Source organism: Falco naumanni, chromosome 4, assembly GCF_017639655.2.
Source record: "Falco naumanni isolate bFalNau1 chromosome 4, bFalNau1.pat, whole genome shotgun sequence".
Taxonomy (NCBI): domain Eukaryota; kingdom Metazoa; phylum Chordata; class Aves; order Falconiformes; family Falconidae; genus Falco; species Falco naumanni.
In genome coordinates this window covers 109,888,970-109,908,846 of record NC_054057.1, presented here as the reverse complement: position 1 = coordinate 109,908,846, position 19,877 = coordinate 109,888,970, and the positions used below count along the sequence as shown (strand labels likewise).

Sequence of the window (19,877 nt, the reverse complement as noted above, 5' to 3'; positions counted from 1 at the left end):
ATAATGTAAATTAAAAGGAAACCCATGGAGCTGGTAAGTTTTCACTCACTATCACAGTTGTATTGTACCTCATGTTTACCCAAATGTCTAAGAAGCCTTGAGACTGCCTGTCATGTTAAGACTGAAATTAACATAAAAGAGCAGACTGGGAAGAGGGGAGGGCAGGACTCAGATCGGGTTTTCTATATTTCCGGTAAGAAATTTCAGGCTTTGTTATTGCTTGACAGAGCGATGCCACGCACAACTGGAAACCAGTTAGTGGTAGGGAAGCGACTGCGTGATGGCATGTGTCTAGTCCCCATGTACAAAGGGAGAACTGTCGTAATTAAAGTAAGAGCAGGAATGAAGACAGCGCTGTTCAAAACCCAAAACAACTACAACTCCCTCAGCCCTGGATTCATGGGCTGGTCACAGGCGTAGACAGAAACAAGAGAAGCACTGGGATGGCTTAAGATTTGTCTTCCTTCGATGCTACCTGCTTTTTCTTCCGTCTGATGTTTGAAATGCAACATGCAGTGCCTTTTCCACCTGCTGCCAGCTCTTTTCTGTGTCTGTGCTGGGATGTGGTATCCCACAGGAAATCTTGGTATCAGACTCCACAGCAAAATGAACTCTATTGCCTCAGATGATGTTAGTGCATTTTTTTGAGGGAGAAAGCAGTTTCTTTTTTGTTCTTTTTTAAGTTAGTGTTTGTTCCTGCGGCCTGCAGAGGATTCCACAGCTTTGGAATCATAGGAAGATACGTGGTACTGTTAATTACAGGAGCGCCTTTTGTATCGCTATAGTTACAGGTCTGCCAGCATTTCCATTACAAAACCCGGTTCAGTGGTTTATAGCTCAGTCATAAAAATGTGGTGCTGCCCTTATGAATTTTGAGTCAGGCAATGATTTGTTCACCCCCTCCCCAAAAAGAATTTTTTTGGGGAAAAAAGTGGCTAAAATATGAAATATTAAAATATGAAAGCAATAAAAGACTAGATGTTGACTATATAGGGCTTTGCATCCCTACAGTTTAGCAAAATTTTTAAATTTGCTGTATAGGTGACCTTTACTGTATAATGCTTTTGCAAGTGCTTTTGGATATTTTGAGTGTAATCAATATTTTTCATGCTTACATGCCTTAACTTAAATTGATCAAATTGAAACAGATCTGGAAAAGGCAATTAAATTTATTTTTGGATTTAAAGACCAACACTTGAAGTGGTTCCTACACAAGAGTCTAAATAAAAGACTTTCCAAGTTTTCATAGTTACTAATTCCTACAGTGTTAGTCTAAGTACCCAGAATTTCTGCCAAAAAAAATGCAAGTTACTTTTACAAAGGCACTGGAAAGTGGCAGCTACAGTTGTGCGTGTGACACAAAGCACCAACAGATGTGTTTCAGAATGGTCTGCTTGCCTGTGGCAGTAATCCTTGATTTCAGATCTCGAGGATGCCCTGGCAGAAGATAAACATATATGACACTTTACTTAACTAATGGATTAAACTAACTAGGATTGCAGTAGATTTTTTGTAACTGCAAGTCTTTAAATTGAATCTGGTGTTCTGAAAAGACCCACTAGCCCCAGCTTTCAGTTTGATGCAGAAATCAATGGAAAACCTCCATGGCCTGTGTTGCGTTGCTGACTGCTGTAGGACCCTGCAGTTTCATCAGGCTTTGAAAACTCTGCTGTGTTAAAAGAGTAGATCCAAACATTCCTCCTTTTTCTTCTCATCAGGCAGAACAGAAACAGAGATTCTGTCAAAAACAAAGCAACTTGATTTTGTTTGCTTAGATGTCCTTTATATGTTAAAAAAAAAAAAAGTCTGAAGAAAACAATATTGCATCAGTATGCATTTTAGGAAAGTCAAAGTCCTTTAAGAAAAAAAGAAAAGAAAGAGCTTGATGTATTGTGCTGGGAATGTGACGGTAAGTAGTGCAGAGTATGTACCTTGCAGTGGATGACCACTTGTTCTCATGCAGATTAGCCTTTCAGCTAAAGTATTTTTAAAGCAGGCATCCTTAAATCATATTGAAAATAAATGTTTAAAATATAGGAAACGTGTGTGTGAATTTTAATTAGCTTTATAACCCTACAAATAGTTTAGGATGTTACCAAAAGCCAAGTGACCTTCCTGTTCTTTATCTCTTGATCTTAATGTCAATATTTACAATCCCGTGACATTTTCCATGTATAGCTGTTTGTGTTTGTGCCTTTCTGTGCACTGTTGTGCAAAGCACAGTGAGATAAGTGTGAACTCCATTTAACCTCTTGACAATCCTTTCTAAGTATTCGGAAAATAAATTTCTCATAAAATCTCTTAAGAATTGTCAGCTTATTTTCTAAAGCATCAGGTTTGCCTTTGGTTGTATTTACTGTGTTAAAATTTGGTATTAAATGAAGGCTTCAGACCCCTTAACACTTACTGTTCTGCTGCTCCCCAGTTTAATTACAAGTTGAGGGTGGTGTGTTTTTTTTTTTTTTTTTCTAGTTATAATCCAGTTCTACTAAGTACTTGTATTTATGCTTGGTTGATAGAGGTTCAATATATGTGCATTTTAAGTGGAAGAAAAAGACAAAGAAGGGCCAGCTGTACCCATGTCAGGGAGATCTAAAACTTCTTCACATGAACGATCTAAATAAACCTGGGTATTCACAGAACTTTCTGAGAGACAGAATCATTATCATTTATTGAATAAAGCGTATTAATGTGCCTCTGTATATTCCATTTCCTAATCAATGGCTGAATTATTACTTGCATTCTATGCAGAAGCTGGAATCTTTCCTAGAGAAAGGATCTGCCTTTAAAGAAAGGGGATTTTGGTGAATTAGACATCATTGCTTTCATAAGTGGTCACAAAAAGAATTTACAACCCTGCTAAATGATTGAAATCAAGGGGAAAAGATGATTGATTTGACAACAACGATTATAACCTTGGAGAGTGTGAATTTATGGGTCAGAAGATGCCATAGCAAAACATAAATAGGAAATAGCAGAAATTCAGTTTAAAAAGTGAAGTCAAAAGTATGGCATACAAAAAAGTTAAGGTAGAAGTACATCAATTGCTTGTACTGAGAATAACACAGCACTCAGAAAACACACACGTAATTCATCAGAACACACAGTCTGTAGTAACAGTTCAAATAACAGCATGGCAAGAACAGCTTTGGCTGCATTAAGGTCATGCTTAAATAATTTTCATAAATGATGTAGTTTATTCATTTAACTCATGGCTGCTATCTCTAACATGTCTTTTTTGTTTCCCCCCTTAGCTAACAATGCCAACTTTTCCTGTTGTTGTGAAGATCGGACATGCTCACTCAGGCATGGGAAAGGTGCAGATGCTACTTACTGCATGTTAGGAGGCTGGGTGTTTGTCTAAAATAATTTGCATGTTCTTTCATTTCCTGGATATTTTAAATTTTCACTGTCTAAATTCTGTCTTGGATACCTACCCTTGCAAATCTCTGCTTGTATATTATTCAAGAAAGCATCTCTTTTTAGGAAAATATTAAAATGTGTCATATATTTTCGCATTGGTGCCTTTCCAGTTTATGCATTGTCCTATATAGGATGTTCTTTGAAACATCCCGAGATGCTTTCTCGAAGCAGAACCTTATCTATTAATTTAGTTGACTGCAATGAAGCTATTTAAGAGTCAAGGTCTGTTTGCACAATCCAAATTTTTGGACCTGGGAATATAGGAAGGTTTTGCCTTAGTTCTTTACTAGTTTCAGCTTGATACTGAACTTTTATTCATTTCCTATCTTAATGTATTCTCTCTGATTGTTTCATACCACTATATAACTGCTGCTTTCTTTCTCCAAAGTAATTGCATTTCAGTGGTGAGTACAGTTGTTTTGATATCACTTATCTCACAATGGTGCTTCAATGGGATATGATTTAAATCCCGCTTTCATTGATATCAGTGAAAATTTCTAGTCATTGCAGATTAACCACTTTCTTTCAATGAAAACACTTCAGTGCTTTAAGTGTTTTAGATTTTAAAATAAATCATCAGAGAATAGTTACATTTATCATCCTGAATCGCCAAAAGGTCCATGAATGTATTTGCTGCTAGCAATAGAAATAGAGAACTGGTTTAATTGTATTTTGTTCAGTAATTGTGCAAGTTGTACTGCATGTTATGTTTTTTTGCCTATGACTGTTTTGCTTTATTTCGTACTTAGTAAGCGAGTGGAAATCCAGCAGCCACTTTAATTGAGAGCAGAATTAACCACTAATTACTTAAACTGCAGGTTTTGTGGATTGCAATATGTGAAGTATTAGAATATTTATACTGTACTTTCAATATTCACCTCTCACAGAAAAGGGAAATAATGTACAGAAATATTCAGCATGTCAAATGTCTAGAAATCAGATATTTTAGGTATAAAATATTTTAAATCCTTAAATAATAAATACCAGTCTTTTGCAGCAACATGCTTACTGTCAGAGTCCAAATAAAGGTTTTCCTCACATCCCAGTCCTCCCTAAAGGCATTGCTAGGACTAGTGTTTCCACTGGTCATAACTAAGCTTGCATATGCTATAAGTTTTCAGAAACTAAGTTAAAACCAGGCATTGTGTCTGGTTTTGTGACTCTCAAATGGCAAATTACTCTGTATTCTCTGTCTGAGAGTTGAGAGCACGTACTTAGTCCTTATGACTTCTTTTAGCTTCCCCAGACTCCATTTATTACACAAGTCCCATCTCACAGCTGTGGCAGTCTGGCCTGCAGGTTCCATCTGAAGTACCAGGTGACAGTGGGAGCAAACAAAGCGCCAGGCTTGGAAAGAGTTGCAAACTCTCCTAATACTGGAGAGCATGAGAAATACTAATCCCTGCCTCCTTTCCTCACCGTTCTGAAATGCAGTTTGGGTCAGTGTGTTGGAGTTCTAGTTTCCCTCTCCCATTAGCCCTAAGACTTCTCTTCTGAGTCACCTTTTCTCCCAACACCAGCCAGCTTCCTATAAGTCAACCGTAGCGATGTGCCCTCCCTGTCCAAAAGTAACACCTCTGTCCTCCATCTGTCCTCTAAAGTCTCCTTCTCCCTCTCCCCCGAAATGAGCATTCCCCACTTTTCCACCTCCCTCTTATTTCAGGATGTTAAAGTTGATGGGTTTAGTACCATGATGGGTTTAGTACCATTCACCATCTTGGCACCATGTTCCACAACTAGGAAATCCTGCTCCTAGAAGGCTGGCTCCTTGCAGAGAAGTGGGAAAAATAAGAAAAAACTGGTTCTGCCGTCTTGAGCCAACCCTCTTTGCTCCATGTGAATGTGCATCCATCAGGATGAAGGAGCCTTCATCCCCTCCCTGCTGGGAGGTACATGACGTGACAGTCCATGATGGGCTCCATATGCACTGTTACATGAGCAATTTACAGAATCAGCAAGAATTCTGTATAAATTAGCATTGCATATTATCACACCTTGAAAAATTCTAAAGCCTGCAGATCTAAAATTAACAATCACTACATAAAAGAAACAATTGAAAAGCAAAATAAAATTCCACTGTCTGCAAATTGCTTTCTACAGATAAACAGGTAATATTTTGCCTAGAAAAATAGATACTCTTGATACAGGAATGTTACAGAATCTAGAAATCAGATGATATATCCTCTACTTTTTTTATAAACTGGTGCTATCAGAAACATTCTTCTCATGAATGCCATTTGCAAATGAATTCTACATTTTATTCCTAATCACTCTTTTTTTCTTTTGTATATGCTGTTTATTTGTGGTATGATGACTACAGATCAAGGTAGACAACCACTACGATTTTCAGGACATAGCCAGCGTGGTAGCACTTACTCAGACCTACGCCACTACTGAACCCTTCATAGACTCCAAATATGACATCAGGATCCAAAAGATAGGCAGTAACTACAAAGCATACATGTGAGCCAAAAACTTATATTATTTCATCCTTTTGTTTCAAAATCAATAAGCACCAGTACGTTTAAGAATGTTGGCTGAGCTGATGTGGTGACTATGCCTCCATTGTCATACTCTCTGGAAAGACAGTATTTTGGACTTTCTAGATTTATCAAAGGTTTTTAAGTTGATTGTGACTGGGAGGAGGAGGATAAGACAACAGATGAGCCTGCCAGAATGGGTTTCCTGCTAACCTTTGTTTATATTTTTAATTTCAAGAAAGGAGCAGTTGGAAAGGGATTTGTTTTTCTAGCAGACTTGTTAAATCAAATTCCTTTGTATCTTTTCACCAATTTAGGGTAATATTTTCTTCTCCCTTTAAGGACAGTTAGATGACATTCATTCACACAAACGTGAATCATAACGCTTCAGTGTAACAAAGTAATCTCCCTTTAACATAATGCATGTAAGAAAAATTCTGATTTTTCAGTGGCCTTTGCATGTATAGATGAAAATCTCTTCTGATTTTAGATTCCAGGTGTTTGTTTAAAGATCATGACTATACAAGAGGCTAAAGGGGTATTTCGGTTTCATAGACAACATTAAGCTAGAGCAGCAAAACAGGTTATCATGTAGTAGTTGAGCTGTGGTAACTATGTTTATTCATATTTTTACTCTGTTTCAATTGCCAAGCAATGTAATCCTACATACACTCATTTTATTCACCTTTTTAAGGTAAATTAGATCATCTCATGTCTTTGTTCCCTCATGCTGGCAATTCTGAGGCAGGAAAAATGAAACAAAACATGGATAAAAATACACATGTGCATTTACATATGCACACACCCCTACAAAGGCGGAGATACTTCCTTCGGAACTCCTATAACATTGGAGGGATCGGAGGTTTCTTATATGTTGATGGTTGTCAGGAACAGGTGCAGTCAAGTTCTTTATCAGTGAAAACAATGGAATTCCAAGCAAACCATGAATACTAAGAGAAGCAAAAGTTGGAGCTGTGTTAAAATGCTTTAAAAGTTTTATAATATTAAAGACAGGGCTAGCATCAAGTGTCAGGTAACTTAGGAACCTAGAATTTAGAATTCTACAATTTCTAGTATGTACAATTAGAAAATTTACATTTATTTTCTTAGAAAAAAACCTTTTCTGTCTAATAAAAAAATATTAGAAATTATTTTTTCTAATAAAAAAACTGTTAGGAAAAAAAAGCCAACAAGCTTAAGAGAAAGTAGAACCTTTTGCATGCGGTGAGAGGAAGGGGCAAAATATATCTCCTTCGGTTGATATTGGAATGCCACATACTCATGCCTCCACCCCTGAGACTTTACTGTCACAAGGTCAAACTGTGTGAGCAGCTGCTGGCCTCTCCTGACATGTGACTCGAAGGGGTATTTGAGAAAGAACATCAAAGATGAGGCCTTTCAAGAACAACTCAAGTAGTCCAGCTGCCGCTGACTGTACATCCGAGGGGCCTCAAGAAAACACAGAACTGGGTGGAAATACTGTTCACATAGGTCAGATCCATCCAGCAGTATGGACACTCAGTCTTCTGCTTTATTTTGAACCCAGAACTATCTTAAGTTTTGCGGAAACAGTGTGTTGGAAATTTGAGTTGTACACAGTGACAAAGGCAGGACACAGAAATAATTGTGAGGGTTGAGATGTTTCTGGAATCCTTCGCTGGTGACTTTCAGCGTTCTTAGCGATGCAGCACAGAAACTCTGTAACTCGAGGTTCCTACAGGATTTCAGGTGTGTTGGGCCTACCCCATCTCTCCCTATATGCAATAAGAATCATAAACAAATGCTTCTGAATGATACAGCTTTTACCCTCTGGCTTCTCCGGGGAAGTTAATTCTAGTTCTGCTTGTTTGTCTTACACTGGTGTTCCAGACTGTTGGCTTGCACTGGATTTCGCCCCGTGTCTGGAGACATGCAATACCGCCATACTCCTGCATCCCAAGGTCTCCTCTTTCCTATCTGTCCAAATCACAATTTGGTCCAGTCCCACCGCTTTCCCCGACCACCACTTTCTGTCTCTTACCCCTCATGTCTAACTTTTTCTATTGCCCCAGGTTCTCCCTTTCCCCTTTTATTCTGCTCAGGGTTGTTCTACGGCCTTGTTCTCCCTCTACTCCCAGTCACCAGTCACCCTTCTTTCTCTGTCTCAGACCTTTTCATACAACTTCTGCCTCTTCAAGGCTGCAATAGTACTTTTCTTTCTTGGTTGCTTTGACAGGCAGATTCCTTGTGTTGTGGTGCCCACCTCTCCCCTCCCCTGTTGTTTATAATAAACGTAGTGGAATGGTCTCTCTCTTGCAGCTCCCAGCTGGCAGAGTCATAGGAACAAGGCCCAACACCTCATGGTTATGACACACTGCCAGATACAAGTTAGTAACTTGATGGTTCACTCCCTATGGTAAAAATTGGACATTTCATAGGAGAGCACCCTACATTTTTTTCCTTGCCTTGAAATTTAAGCGCTGTTCAGTGTCTAGAATAATTTTGGAAGAGTCAGCCACGGTAAATTTACCATTTTCAAATATAAACGTTTCTTCTTTACAGAAGAAGCAGTTGGCCTAAGGAACAGCAAAAAATAAGTTAAAATGACAGCCTGTTCCTCCTACCTTTTATTTATTTTTAAGTTTCTACTCAGAAATTACGGGTTCATCCAAATGCTAAAAGCCTAGCAATCATTTTTTCTCTAGATTCTTTCACACAGTTAAATCACACCAAAAAATGAAATACCAATCCATTGTTACAAAGCATCATGAAAAGGAGAATATTTACCAAATGTCTGAAAAAAATCTTCATGTGTGTACATATACATTATGTTAGTAGAATAATGTTTTACAGCTGGTTCCCATTTTGTTCTGTGACACAGGAACAGAGTACTTAGAGAGCCACCACAAAAAGTACCAGCTGAACATTTGTTTTTGTAGTTTAAAGAGAGTTATTAAGAGCTTCAGTTTTAAAATTCTGTGGGAAATTGTGGTATAAGTGGATCCATGACTCACAAAACATTGGTGCTTATCATCTGTCAGTGGAGATTATAGCCAAAATGCAGCACTGGATCCCTCTAAATACCACAGCTCCCCAAAACGCTTTGTGACGCATACTTAACTACACTTTGGTACCATTACAGAATTCATCTGACTTCAAGGAAATAGACTTAAAAGGGTCACATACAATGAAGAAAAACAGAAATACAAACCCACTGCATCTAAATCTCCTCTCCAAAAGCAATACTGTGAATCCGTAACTTCATGCACTTTGATCAGAAGGGCAATAAAACTGAAGAAGAGCACATCAACCGAAGGACAGTGCTATTGAATCAAAGCTCTAAGCAGGCTACCTACACAAGAATTGTAGTTAGACATTTCTGCATATTTTTCTGATGACAAGTCCCTGTCTCAACAATTTGGATTGCTTACTTTAAATGGTATTAAATAAAGCAGAAGAGTGTTGGAAAAGGGGAAGCTCAAGTTACTATGAATTGTTTATGCTAATCATAATTCCTTTTCCCCCAATTTTAAAACAGTTGTTCCTTCTTTGCAAAGATCAAATCAAGTGGAAACATGTGAAGCCTAATTATAAAGTACACAGAAGTGTTAGGAGTTGTTTCCTATATTATACAGTATTTTATTTAGTAAAAGAGGAGGAAGTAACAATGTGAAAGACCCTTAGCAATTATCAGGACAGAAGTGAAAAAGGATGGGAAAACTACATATTTCAGTAGAAGAAATCATGTATGAATTACAGAAACCACATCTGAGGTTTAAGATGACAGTCTGGTTGGGTACTTCTGTCTAATGGAACCCCTGTTGTTTTGGAGTTCTTCTGTGTCATGTACCTGGCATCAACAGCTCCAGGCTGCAAGCTGTTGAGATGACCCCAGTCAGGTCTGTGTCCATAGCAGCCCTTTCAGTCCTCATCTGGTCCCTACGGTATCATTGCAGCCAGCCAAGCATCCAGTCACAAGGCTTCTTCAGGTCCCGCAGGGGACCTTTCACGCTGTGGAGTGAAAGCATGGCTTAAAGCAAACCAGCTTTTCTTCTCTAGTCAGTAGTGCTGGTGTGACATCTGTGCAGGTGAGGAACCTGAACCAAATACTGGCTGAAAGTCTTCAGGGTGATTTTTTTTTTTTTGGTGCGATGTGGTCACATCTTGCTTCCTAAAAGACACCTTAAATAGTAGATGCTGATGAATACCTTTAAGTCTGCAACAGAGTTGAATTGAGATTTGTGAGAAGTATTATCTCTCTGATGCAGAATATGGGTTGAGTAGTAATGAACTTAAAAATTTAAATTTGTAAGTAGACGCCTTTATGTGTAAATAACATTTGAAAAACTGAAGCAGAAATCACAAAATAGCCTTATTATTGGGCAAAGTTACCTTACACACAGCACTCAATATGCATGTTCCCCTTTCACTGCTTCCTCCCACAACAACAAAGAACATGGCAACTTAGAACAACTTGGTGCTTTAAAATTCAGCTAACTTTATGAGACTCCCATAGAAAAGTCAACATTCCCCCACAATTGCTACTGACCCTCATAATTAGGTTAATAGAAAAATGGAGAGAAAACTATAGCTGCTGCCTAATATGTTTTTAATGCATTACAGATGTTCCCATTATTTTACTAACTGAAAACACTTCATAATTTGTATCCTTAGCCTATTCCCAGTACAGCATTTAGGTTTCAGAAAACAGTAATCTTCTCAGCCCTAGTAGCAGTCCTAAAGTCTAAGGAGGTTTTTTTTCAAAACTTTATACGAATCTTGGGGTTTTTTTTAGAGATTAAATAGAAGATGATATACTCTAGCCCTGACATAAAAAATTTAGATTATGTTAGTAAACTAACAAAGACTAAAAACTGGAGGGGAAACCAAAATCCAGTCTAAAAGAGATCTGATATCACTTCAGAAATGTTAAAAACATAGATATCTTGATTTTGAAGTATTGTGACCTAACCCTGTAGTGGTATGGATTTGAAATGAGCAGCTGAACCTTCAGCTTCTTGACATTTACAGTAACGGTATGTTACAGGCTATTCAATACATGCATAACTGATAACAGCTTATTGCAAACACTTTCACTTAATCATGGTAGTTGGCTGTTTTTTTTTTTTAAAAAAGAGCCTGAAATGATAAATGAGGAACAGAAATTTCACAGTACCATCAGACTTCATGCCTACAGTGAAGTATTACTGACAATTGCAATGCCTGTTAGAATCCTTTGCATTTTAAATGTTCTGTTACAAGCTGCCAGATATGAAAAACGTGTAAATACTGCGGTAGTTTCATGTGAAAATCAGAGTAATTTAAGAAATAGTAAATATAATACCACTGGCTGTCTTTGTAATATTTTCCCCCTTTCAGGAGAACTTCTATATCCGGAAACTGGAAGACAAACACGGGCTCTGCAATGTTGGAACAAATTGCTATGTCAGATAAGTAAGTTGAGTCTCTTGTAAAAGGTAATTAGAAAAAAATTAATGGAATTTTATTTTAAATTATTTTTTAAAAAATTGCATTGTTGATTTGCAATTCACAGTAAATGCATGTTTCCCATTTCTTTTGGAAAAAAAAGTCCTTGAATGAAATGAGAGAACATGAGCCAAAATTTCCACGTGACTTGTCTCAGAGTTAACTACCCAAACTAAGTACTAGCCTTAGGTGCTTACGTGCACCCTTGGGTTCCTACGTCCGTGTCTGCACTGAGAAAACTACTGGAATTCCCTTCAGAAAATTTGATTTTTCAGATTCAACCTGCCAGTTATTTCCTCTTGTTCATTTGCCCTCTTTTAGCAAAAAGTCTTACCCCATGCCACCATGCTTTTAACCTTTCTCATTCTACATCATCTATTGTAACCAAGCAGTCTGGTCTTAATTTTGCCTATTTAAATCACATTTCTCTTTTCTGGCCTTCATTCCTGCTAAATTATTTATTTTTCATTTTTGAAATTTCCACGAAACTGCACTGTGATTTGCTGGAATATAATGAAGCTTATTTCCCTCATGTCATCATTCCAGCTCTGTACTCTGGTTTTCTGTGCTTTTCTTTTTCTCTCCCATCCTTATGCTGGATACTTTTTGCAATCCAGTCAAAAACATTCTCCTTGTAGTATTATTTTGAAGCTCAGGTCTTCTTTTGACATGATTCTTCTCTCAATACTGTCTATTTGCTCCAAGCTCCTCCACAACATACAGACCTCTTTTCCCCTGCAAAATAAATCTGTGAGGTTTTTTGGTGGCTATGAATTTTCTCTTGTTCAGTTTCTCCAGAGGTTGCTACCAGTGGAAGCTGAAAAAAGTCTGTATAATAAAAGTGTGATTTGAAAGGTGTTTTAAAGTTCAACAGTAGTCTTTTTCTGGTGGTTTTGGGGGAAAAAAAAAAAACAAAAACAAAAACCAAACTTAATAGTCTTTTGGGTTTTTTTTTAAAAAGTCTGGAACCTACAACTTGGTCCTTCCTGTGAGCTGAGGGAGACATGGGAACTGAACCATTGCTTGCCCTGGAAAGGTGAAAACAAATAAGACAGGAATTACAGCTCCCTGCTGTCCAACCCCTGTCTAGACTGTGTCCTCACTGATCTCCCCTCTGGGGATGGAGTGGAGCCACATTATTTTCTCTTTCTCGTTCCCCTCCCACCTTCCTTTAGAAAGTGAGGTTATGTCTTCACTGAGAGGGAAAGTGTGCTGTAGTGTGGGTAATTACAGTCCATGAGCTATTCCTCTGTAAAAACACAGGCACTTGAGATTTGCCGTAAGGAAAACTAAACACTATCTAGTGTGGGTAAGGAGTGCGGAGGGCCAGCCGGGCCTAGCGGCCTCGCTGCAAACGCTCTGTGTGCTCTGCCTCTGCTGCTGGCTTTGGATGTAAGGTAATGAGAGCCTCATAGGTATTTTCCCGTTAAAAAACACTAGCTGACAAAACTAAACTTCTTTTACGCTGATGAAGACAAACGCGTAGAAAATTTGTGTTATTTTGTATTATGTGGATGTTTTCTTATAACAGAAAGGGGTACGTATCACATAGCCCCTCTTTTTGTTCAATTACCCACTGAGGCGAGCAAAGCAGAGCAAGGAAGGGAAGGGAAAACTGAAGTTTTCTGAAGAGTTGAAGTAGTCTAACGGCATACCAAAAGCAATCAAATCTGATGCATGTGCATTTCATTTATAATAAGTGTCATGAATTAGTAAGAAGTGTTCTGAAAGCACTGCCTGAGTTGACATGGTTGATTGAATACAAATCTGAGTCTAGAAATGTAGAAAAGCAAGAAGAATGTGGCACAGGAAAGGACAAGGATGAGGCAGAGAACAAGCCCAGTCCAATGTTACACGTTCTTATCGACGCCTCCGTTTCAGAGAGGCACTGCTTCCCAGATAGAACCAGAAGAAGAAAGACCTATACCAATTATGCACACCTCATCTGGCACACCAGATATTTCATGTCGCACACCTGAGGAACAATACTTTATGACCTGACAGCTCTAAAGCAGCTGCTGCATGCTGTATTGGCTCTGGGAAAATAGGAGCCACGACCTCTTGTCAAACCTACTGTGCAAGCCTGGGGTTTAAAACACTGCAGGCTAGTCCATCCAAGACTTCTCCTTCCAAATGAAACTATATTTTTCCAGCTCTGTGTTTGTTGGCAGAAGATAGACTATTAAAAATACTTTCATAGATCTGATTGATGTTTTGGTACTTTAAAGAAAATGTCATCTTTTTTTTTCATACAAACTCCAGATACTTACTGTTAATTATGAGTTTTGCTGTCCACATGACTTTCCAAGATACATGTTGTTTTTTTACAGCAAAAAAAAAAAAAAGTTATTTATAAGCAAGTGCATGCAAGCAGTCAAGTCAGTCAGTGCATCTACAGATGTTGAAATTGTCAAGCATCCAAAAAACCCTCTCATTTTGGACAAAAAACTTGTTTCTCACAGGAAAAAAAATTATTTTCATTGCTAAAATATTACCATCAGGATCTTTTCAAACAGTTGTATCAATTTCTTTGTATTCTGCTCAAAAGAAAAACTTTTCCACTGGAACAGACTTTATGTAAGAAAATATAAAGAATATGACCTAACGAGTTTGCTTGGAAAGGATGCTATTACTGAAAGTATTTATGTATGAGTAAGACTTTCAGTCCAGGAACCATTTTCCTTTGATCCTGTAGTGAAGTCAAATGCTATGTTTATTACATCAAATTTTTTTGCAATGGAAAATACTATGATGTGGTAAATCTATCATCATGGCTCAAAGGCTGGAACAGGAGAGAGCAGGAGAGGGTCTGTAAAAGGAAATAGCTCTAATTTACACTCAAATGCTAGCCAGTGAAAGAGAAAAAAAATCATGATAAATGGCTGCTTTAAAACTGGGGCTTTTTTGAAGCAAAATGTGCCCTTCAGTTGGTAGAGCTGCCTGTATAACCTTTCAGGATCATATCATCGCTTACTGCTGCCCGTGCGCAGCTATGCTGTCAGTTAATGCAAGTTCTCAATGTGGTTTTGTGCCCTATGAGCCAACTCTTGCCATTGAGCAACACACAGAGCTCATGTTGCCTCAGAACGCTCTCAGCAAAGCGCTGCGCTCCCCGTTATGTCACTAGCAGTTCTGCTCGATCACAGGAATTGCCTCCCTCCTCTTCTAGTAAGTTCCACTTTGTTCCCTTGTTAGCCAGATGATCTCTCTATTCATAAAGAAAGAAAAAGAATTTGTATTATTGCACGTAGAATGGGTAAACTGTCCATTCCTCAGTCCGTGTTTCTTAACATGGGTTAGAATATAAACAGAGCAGTTCTTATGTTCAACCCTGTTAAACACCAGCCTTTTTAGGGGTTTTAGAATTCCTCAGAATTCTTCAAATTTCAGTTGAATTTTGCTGTAGTTGTCTATAACCCTCCATGAAGAATATTGTCCTTGCCTGCATGCTACATAACTTTTACGGAGTGTCATACATCTGTTTCTCTTGTGTCATCTTAAGGGTTGTTTTGTCTTGATTTTTCTTTTGCCCTGTTCAGTGATGTGCCTGTAAAGCTATCATTGCTACTTTGGAACACAGCTGGGTCCATAATTTAAGAGAGCGACTCTCATTCTAGTTTTCCTGAATAAAGCCCATCCGTGATTAAGTACACTACCAAGCACAGTAAGCAAGAGGACCGTCACACTTGAAGCTGTGCACAGATGCACAACTCTGAGTTTCACAGGAAAACAGGAGCCCTGTTCCCTACTTCCTAAAAGCCCTTGGCATCACTGAAGCCATGGAAACTGGTCAGATGATAAATCCTCCTTCTGTGGAGTTCTCCCACGAAGTACCACAACTAGCAAGCTGTACTAGTGTGAGGACACTGGGAATGCAGGGTGGGGTATAGCTAAAAAGCTCTTCGTGTTTCAGCGTATCTTATGTTTGGGTTACTCACAGTTTAGAGCAGTGACATGTTGGGACCAATATAAACTGGGACAGAATCCAGCATAACATTAGGTCAGGATACAGACCACAGCTTTTCTGGATCCTACTGGGGAACGCAGAGTAACTGGGCCGGTATCTCTAAGCTACTGTTTTGGGAAATACAAATTCAGTAAAACTGACAATGTAGTGAAAACTCTGAATGTACAGCAAATGTTATATAAAACACGTTGTTAGCTAAGCCTATAGAAAAACAAGAGCCTGATGAGATACTCACAGAAAAAAATATTTTTATGAAACAGGTACAAGCTTTGGGTTGACACCTGCTCTGAAATATTTGGTGGTTTGGACATCTGTGCTGTTAAAGCTGTACACGGAAAGGATGGAAAAGATTATATTTTTGAGGTAAGCAATCCCACTCTTTTCACTGTATGCTTTTATATATTGCAAACACCCAAGTAAAGAACATTTTTGATAGTTAGGCACTGGCTTATTTGTGTTTCAGGAAAGGCTGTGTATTTTTGAGCAGTGTTTAAATCATAATACCAAGCCACATGCCCAAGTTAGTGGCAACACTTGCTGGAAAATGTAACCATATATATGGTAATGTCTTTTTGTGTTTGAGGAAATGTACACAAACTACAAAACAAAACCAAATGTGGATGTCACATTTTCCCAACCCTTATGATTTCTTTCCTGAGCAGGCTTACCAGTTTTTCCTGGAAGGCTTATAGATAGCACTATCCTAAGGGAACCCCAACAAAATTATACCTTTATATGGAAAGGGAAATTAAAAATGAAGTGGAAACAACTTTACTTTTTTTGAGCCTAAATATTATCTTTAAGATCTGATTCCTCATGAATCATTGGTTTCTGCTGTAGGTGATTTTGAAAAGGTTAAGATCTTCATTTACCTTAAGTTTATTATGGATAAATAGACCTTTGTCTGGCCATAAAATAAGCCATCATCACTTGCCTGTCACACAAATCAGGATTTCTTCAGCATCTTCCATGTTCTTAGAATTTTATTCATGAGGTAGGCAAGTATATTCAGAATCTCCCCACTCCAAAAGAGGTGGATATTTGCTAAAGCAGAAGTCAGAGTGTTTTTTCTAAACCATGAGACTAACCTGGAGATTTTGGATTAACCCTTTCTAGTTATTTGTGTCTGTTTATAACAGAAAAGCTTTGTAGAAGTAAAAATCTTTGTTTGTCTGAGTGTTAAACAGCTCTATGTATTCTATTGCAGTTTCACAAATTTGTTTATCACTATTGCAATTGTTAATAATCCCCAAATCACTCAATGGCACTTCAAAGGACAGAGCAGCTTGCAGCATTAAACCTTCAGCAAAACAAACAGAATTAATAAATGCCTCCTGAGGTGCTGAGGGTGATGTCAAGAATCCTGTTTCCACAGTCTGCCTGGCCAAATTATAACTTAATGGGTCTTTTGTATCAAAACTCACTGTAGCATAAAATTAAGGATTCCATACTAAACCTCTGTTGCTCCTTCATAGAGTGTAGCCTTTCCCCTCCACCGCACCCTGAAGTTCCTGGTAAATCTGTAATGCCTGACCCAATGAAATCTGACTGAGGTTTGACAGAGTGAAAGAAAAGCATTTTCTTCCTTCTGAAAACAGACCGCTCTGACTTCCGCTGATACAATATAGAGGAAATTCCTGGAAATAAGATCTGTCACCGGTGCTACTTCCTAGCTTGGCTGTAGCCACAGGTGGATCTCGGTCATTTCCACGTACTGGGAAGGTGTTGATGGCTGCTTATAAGCTGCTCTCCAGCAGCTGGGCTTGGGCAGGCTCCCCCATGCCCTCCGTAGGGAACTCCGCTGTTCCCAGAGCCCCTAAACATCTCGGAGGATGAGTCTCAGCATTTTCCACACATGCCCATTTACCTAAATTCATTGTGAGAAAGTTTGTGATTATTTGGCTGGCTTTAATCCAATAAATTTAATCCAAAACCTTTAAAATCATGTAGATTATTTTAAGATACAAGATCTTAGTTGTCTTACCTCATATGATAGTAGTTACAAACTGAAAGATTGCATGCACAAAGATGCAAAACTAGAGTAGGATTGCATTTAACAAGTGTATTCTTGTAAGAACTGGAAGTTTCAGACATAAACCAAAATTGCTTCTTATATACTGTAGCTAAAGCTAGTGTGTTGGTATCAACCTACGCTACTTAGTCCCTCCTACCATTCTTTTATTACCTACTTTCTTTTCATCCTGCTCTTTCTGTACAAGCACAGTTGGACATTTTCTGCTTCCAATGCACATGAAGGATGTCTCCTTTGTTTTAACAGCTGACACTTCTGTGGCATTCCTCAGGTTAGCAAATGCCTGTCAGACTAAATACACTTCACTTTCATTCAGTGAACTCGACTGTTTCCACATTTTTGATGTTGCACAATATTTCATATTTTTGAGTAAAGCCAGCAAGCATCATCAGCTTCCACTGAAGCTGGGTACCAAAACTAATTCCTGCATCATGCCTGGGATGTCTGTTGGGTAGGAGGAGAAGGGGGAGCAGTTTTTTGAAAATGAAATGGCCAGTGCAAATTATATAATGTACCAACATAGTACCTCATTTCCTGCTTCTGAACAAATACGCTAATTTTCCATGCCAGATAGAGTCGTGCTTTTAAAAAGATAGGATTCTAAGAACTGTAGGATACATCAGGAACTGGGTTTATAGAGCATTTTAAGTATGTACATAATAGATTGTTGCAATTAAAAGAAAGTGTGGATAGAAGCGTGATAACAGATTGCTGTTCTACAGAATCAGCTCAATTGTTTGGAAGATGGTAATGCTCATCAGCAAGAATATTTAGGATCTGTATAAGGCATTGAAATGTGGAATTGTTTGCAAAGTTCACATCCAACAGAACATCTGTAAAACTTATGCTCATTTGCTGCTGAAAAGCCATCTTACATCAACAGTTATGACACTATAATTTCAACATGTATTGCACTCTAATTCTATGATACAATGAAGAGTAGCAGACCGTCTGCACCAGTATAGGAAAAAATTTCACCTTTTGTGTGATTTCAACATGGGAAAATAAATGTGTTATTAAAACTAGCACGTACATGCTACAATCAAGAACCAGTAGCTGAGCAGGACTGTCGGTCTATAAATACTTGGTTTAAACTCCAGTTGCAGTCCTATACCATACTGAAACCTATGCTCTCATGTTTTCGTGATGACTGGTATACCTACTACAAAATGTTCCGGTATTACTGACACTTTAATTCTGCAGATACGATCTGACAAGAAACGTACAGACTTCGTAATGTATGAAATAATGTAGGCAGATATTTTCTTCTGGAGTCTTCTGTTTGAACGTTCAGCCTGTGTAACTACCAACAGGAAAGCGTACGTATGTCATCCAGCTTCCGAGTGGGTGTGAGTTAGGGTAGAATTCTACTGAAGTATGCTTTGTGTAGTCAACATTCTAGACAGAATATAATCAAAGGGATTCTCTGTAATAAGGTTGGGAGAGCAACATTTTACAGGAATAACTACTTAGTACCTAGTACATGTTCTTCGACGAGAGCTTTAGTGCATAATCCAAGGCAATAGTTTCTAAATACCCACAGTGTTGCAGTGTTATGTGTAATAACTCACATGCTTACGAAAACATCCATTCTAAACTAATGTTAGAAACCATAACACGTAAATGACTTTTTGATGGTTTTTTTTTGTTTTTGATGTGATGTTCAACTAATTGTTATTTTATAGATTAAACCAATCTCTTTCACATATTCTCTTTAAGGTGCTTGAATTTTTCTCAGATATATTGACTGCATTTTCTATAGATTTTCACACTTTTTTAAAAACTATATCACTTATGTGAGTTTGCAACATACAAATTCAGTTTCATCAAGCAAATTTGTTTGGATGTAGTAATCATTTGCTTGATCTGTTTTCGTTCCAGATGAAAACAAGGCCATATAAATTCATCTGTAGGCACCAGATCCTTCGTCTAGGAATGCTGGATTCACTTTCCCAGCAGTTCTTACTTTCTCTGCAGATGTTGTTACTCACCCACTGCAGGAGGGACTGTAAAAATTTCCTAGCAGCCACCACTGATTTTCTGCTGTACTATCCCCTGCTGGTTTCTCAGGTGTGGTTACATTTCCAATTACAAATTATTCCTGCATCTGCCATAGAGACCTCAGGGAAAGCCCCGTGATTACTTCATATCCAGTCACTCCCTGACTTCTCAGAAATCACACCATCTCTTCTTACATCCCATTCAGTCATAAATGACCTCCTCGAACTATTAGTTTTTCTTAGTGTCAGTTACTTTCACCATACTTGGAAGTCTTAAATGAAAATCTCTATCGGTCTCTGCCTTTACAGTCAAAGTTTTCACCACAATTAGAGACATCCAGGTCCCACAAAAACAACGCAGAAGAGTAACACATGCATAACGCAGCAACAATGCAATCCAGCTCCTTTTACCCGCAGACCAAAGTAAATGTTTTTTCTCAGTCCTCACGCTCTCAAGCATGGACCTTGAAAACTACCCTGATTCGCAACAAAATTAATTCCTCCTCCCT

The 19,877-nt window shown here is 38.3% G+C and overlaps 1 protein-coding gene across 1 annotated transcript in view; it reads left to right on the top strand.

The window, feature by feature from the left end:
* The window catches only part of SYN2 (synapsin II), a 198,970-nt gene that overhangs the window by 147,678 nt on the left and 31,415 nt on the right, over window positions 1-19,877 (top strand). The window contains exons 6-9 of the mRNA XM_040591760.1: window positions 3,255-3,317; window positions 5,744-5,886; window positions 11,262-11,336; window positions 15,597-15,699. Coding sequence (XP_040447694.1) covers window positions 3,255-3,317; window positions 5,744-5,886; window positions 11,262-11,336; window positions 15,597-15,699 — 384 coding nt within the window. The remainder of the gene's footprint in view (window positions 1-3,254; window positions 3,318-5,743; window positions 5,887-11,261; window positions 11,337-15,596; window positions 15,700-19,877) is intronic.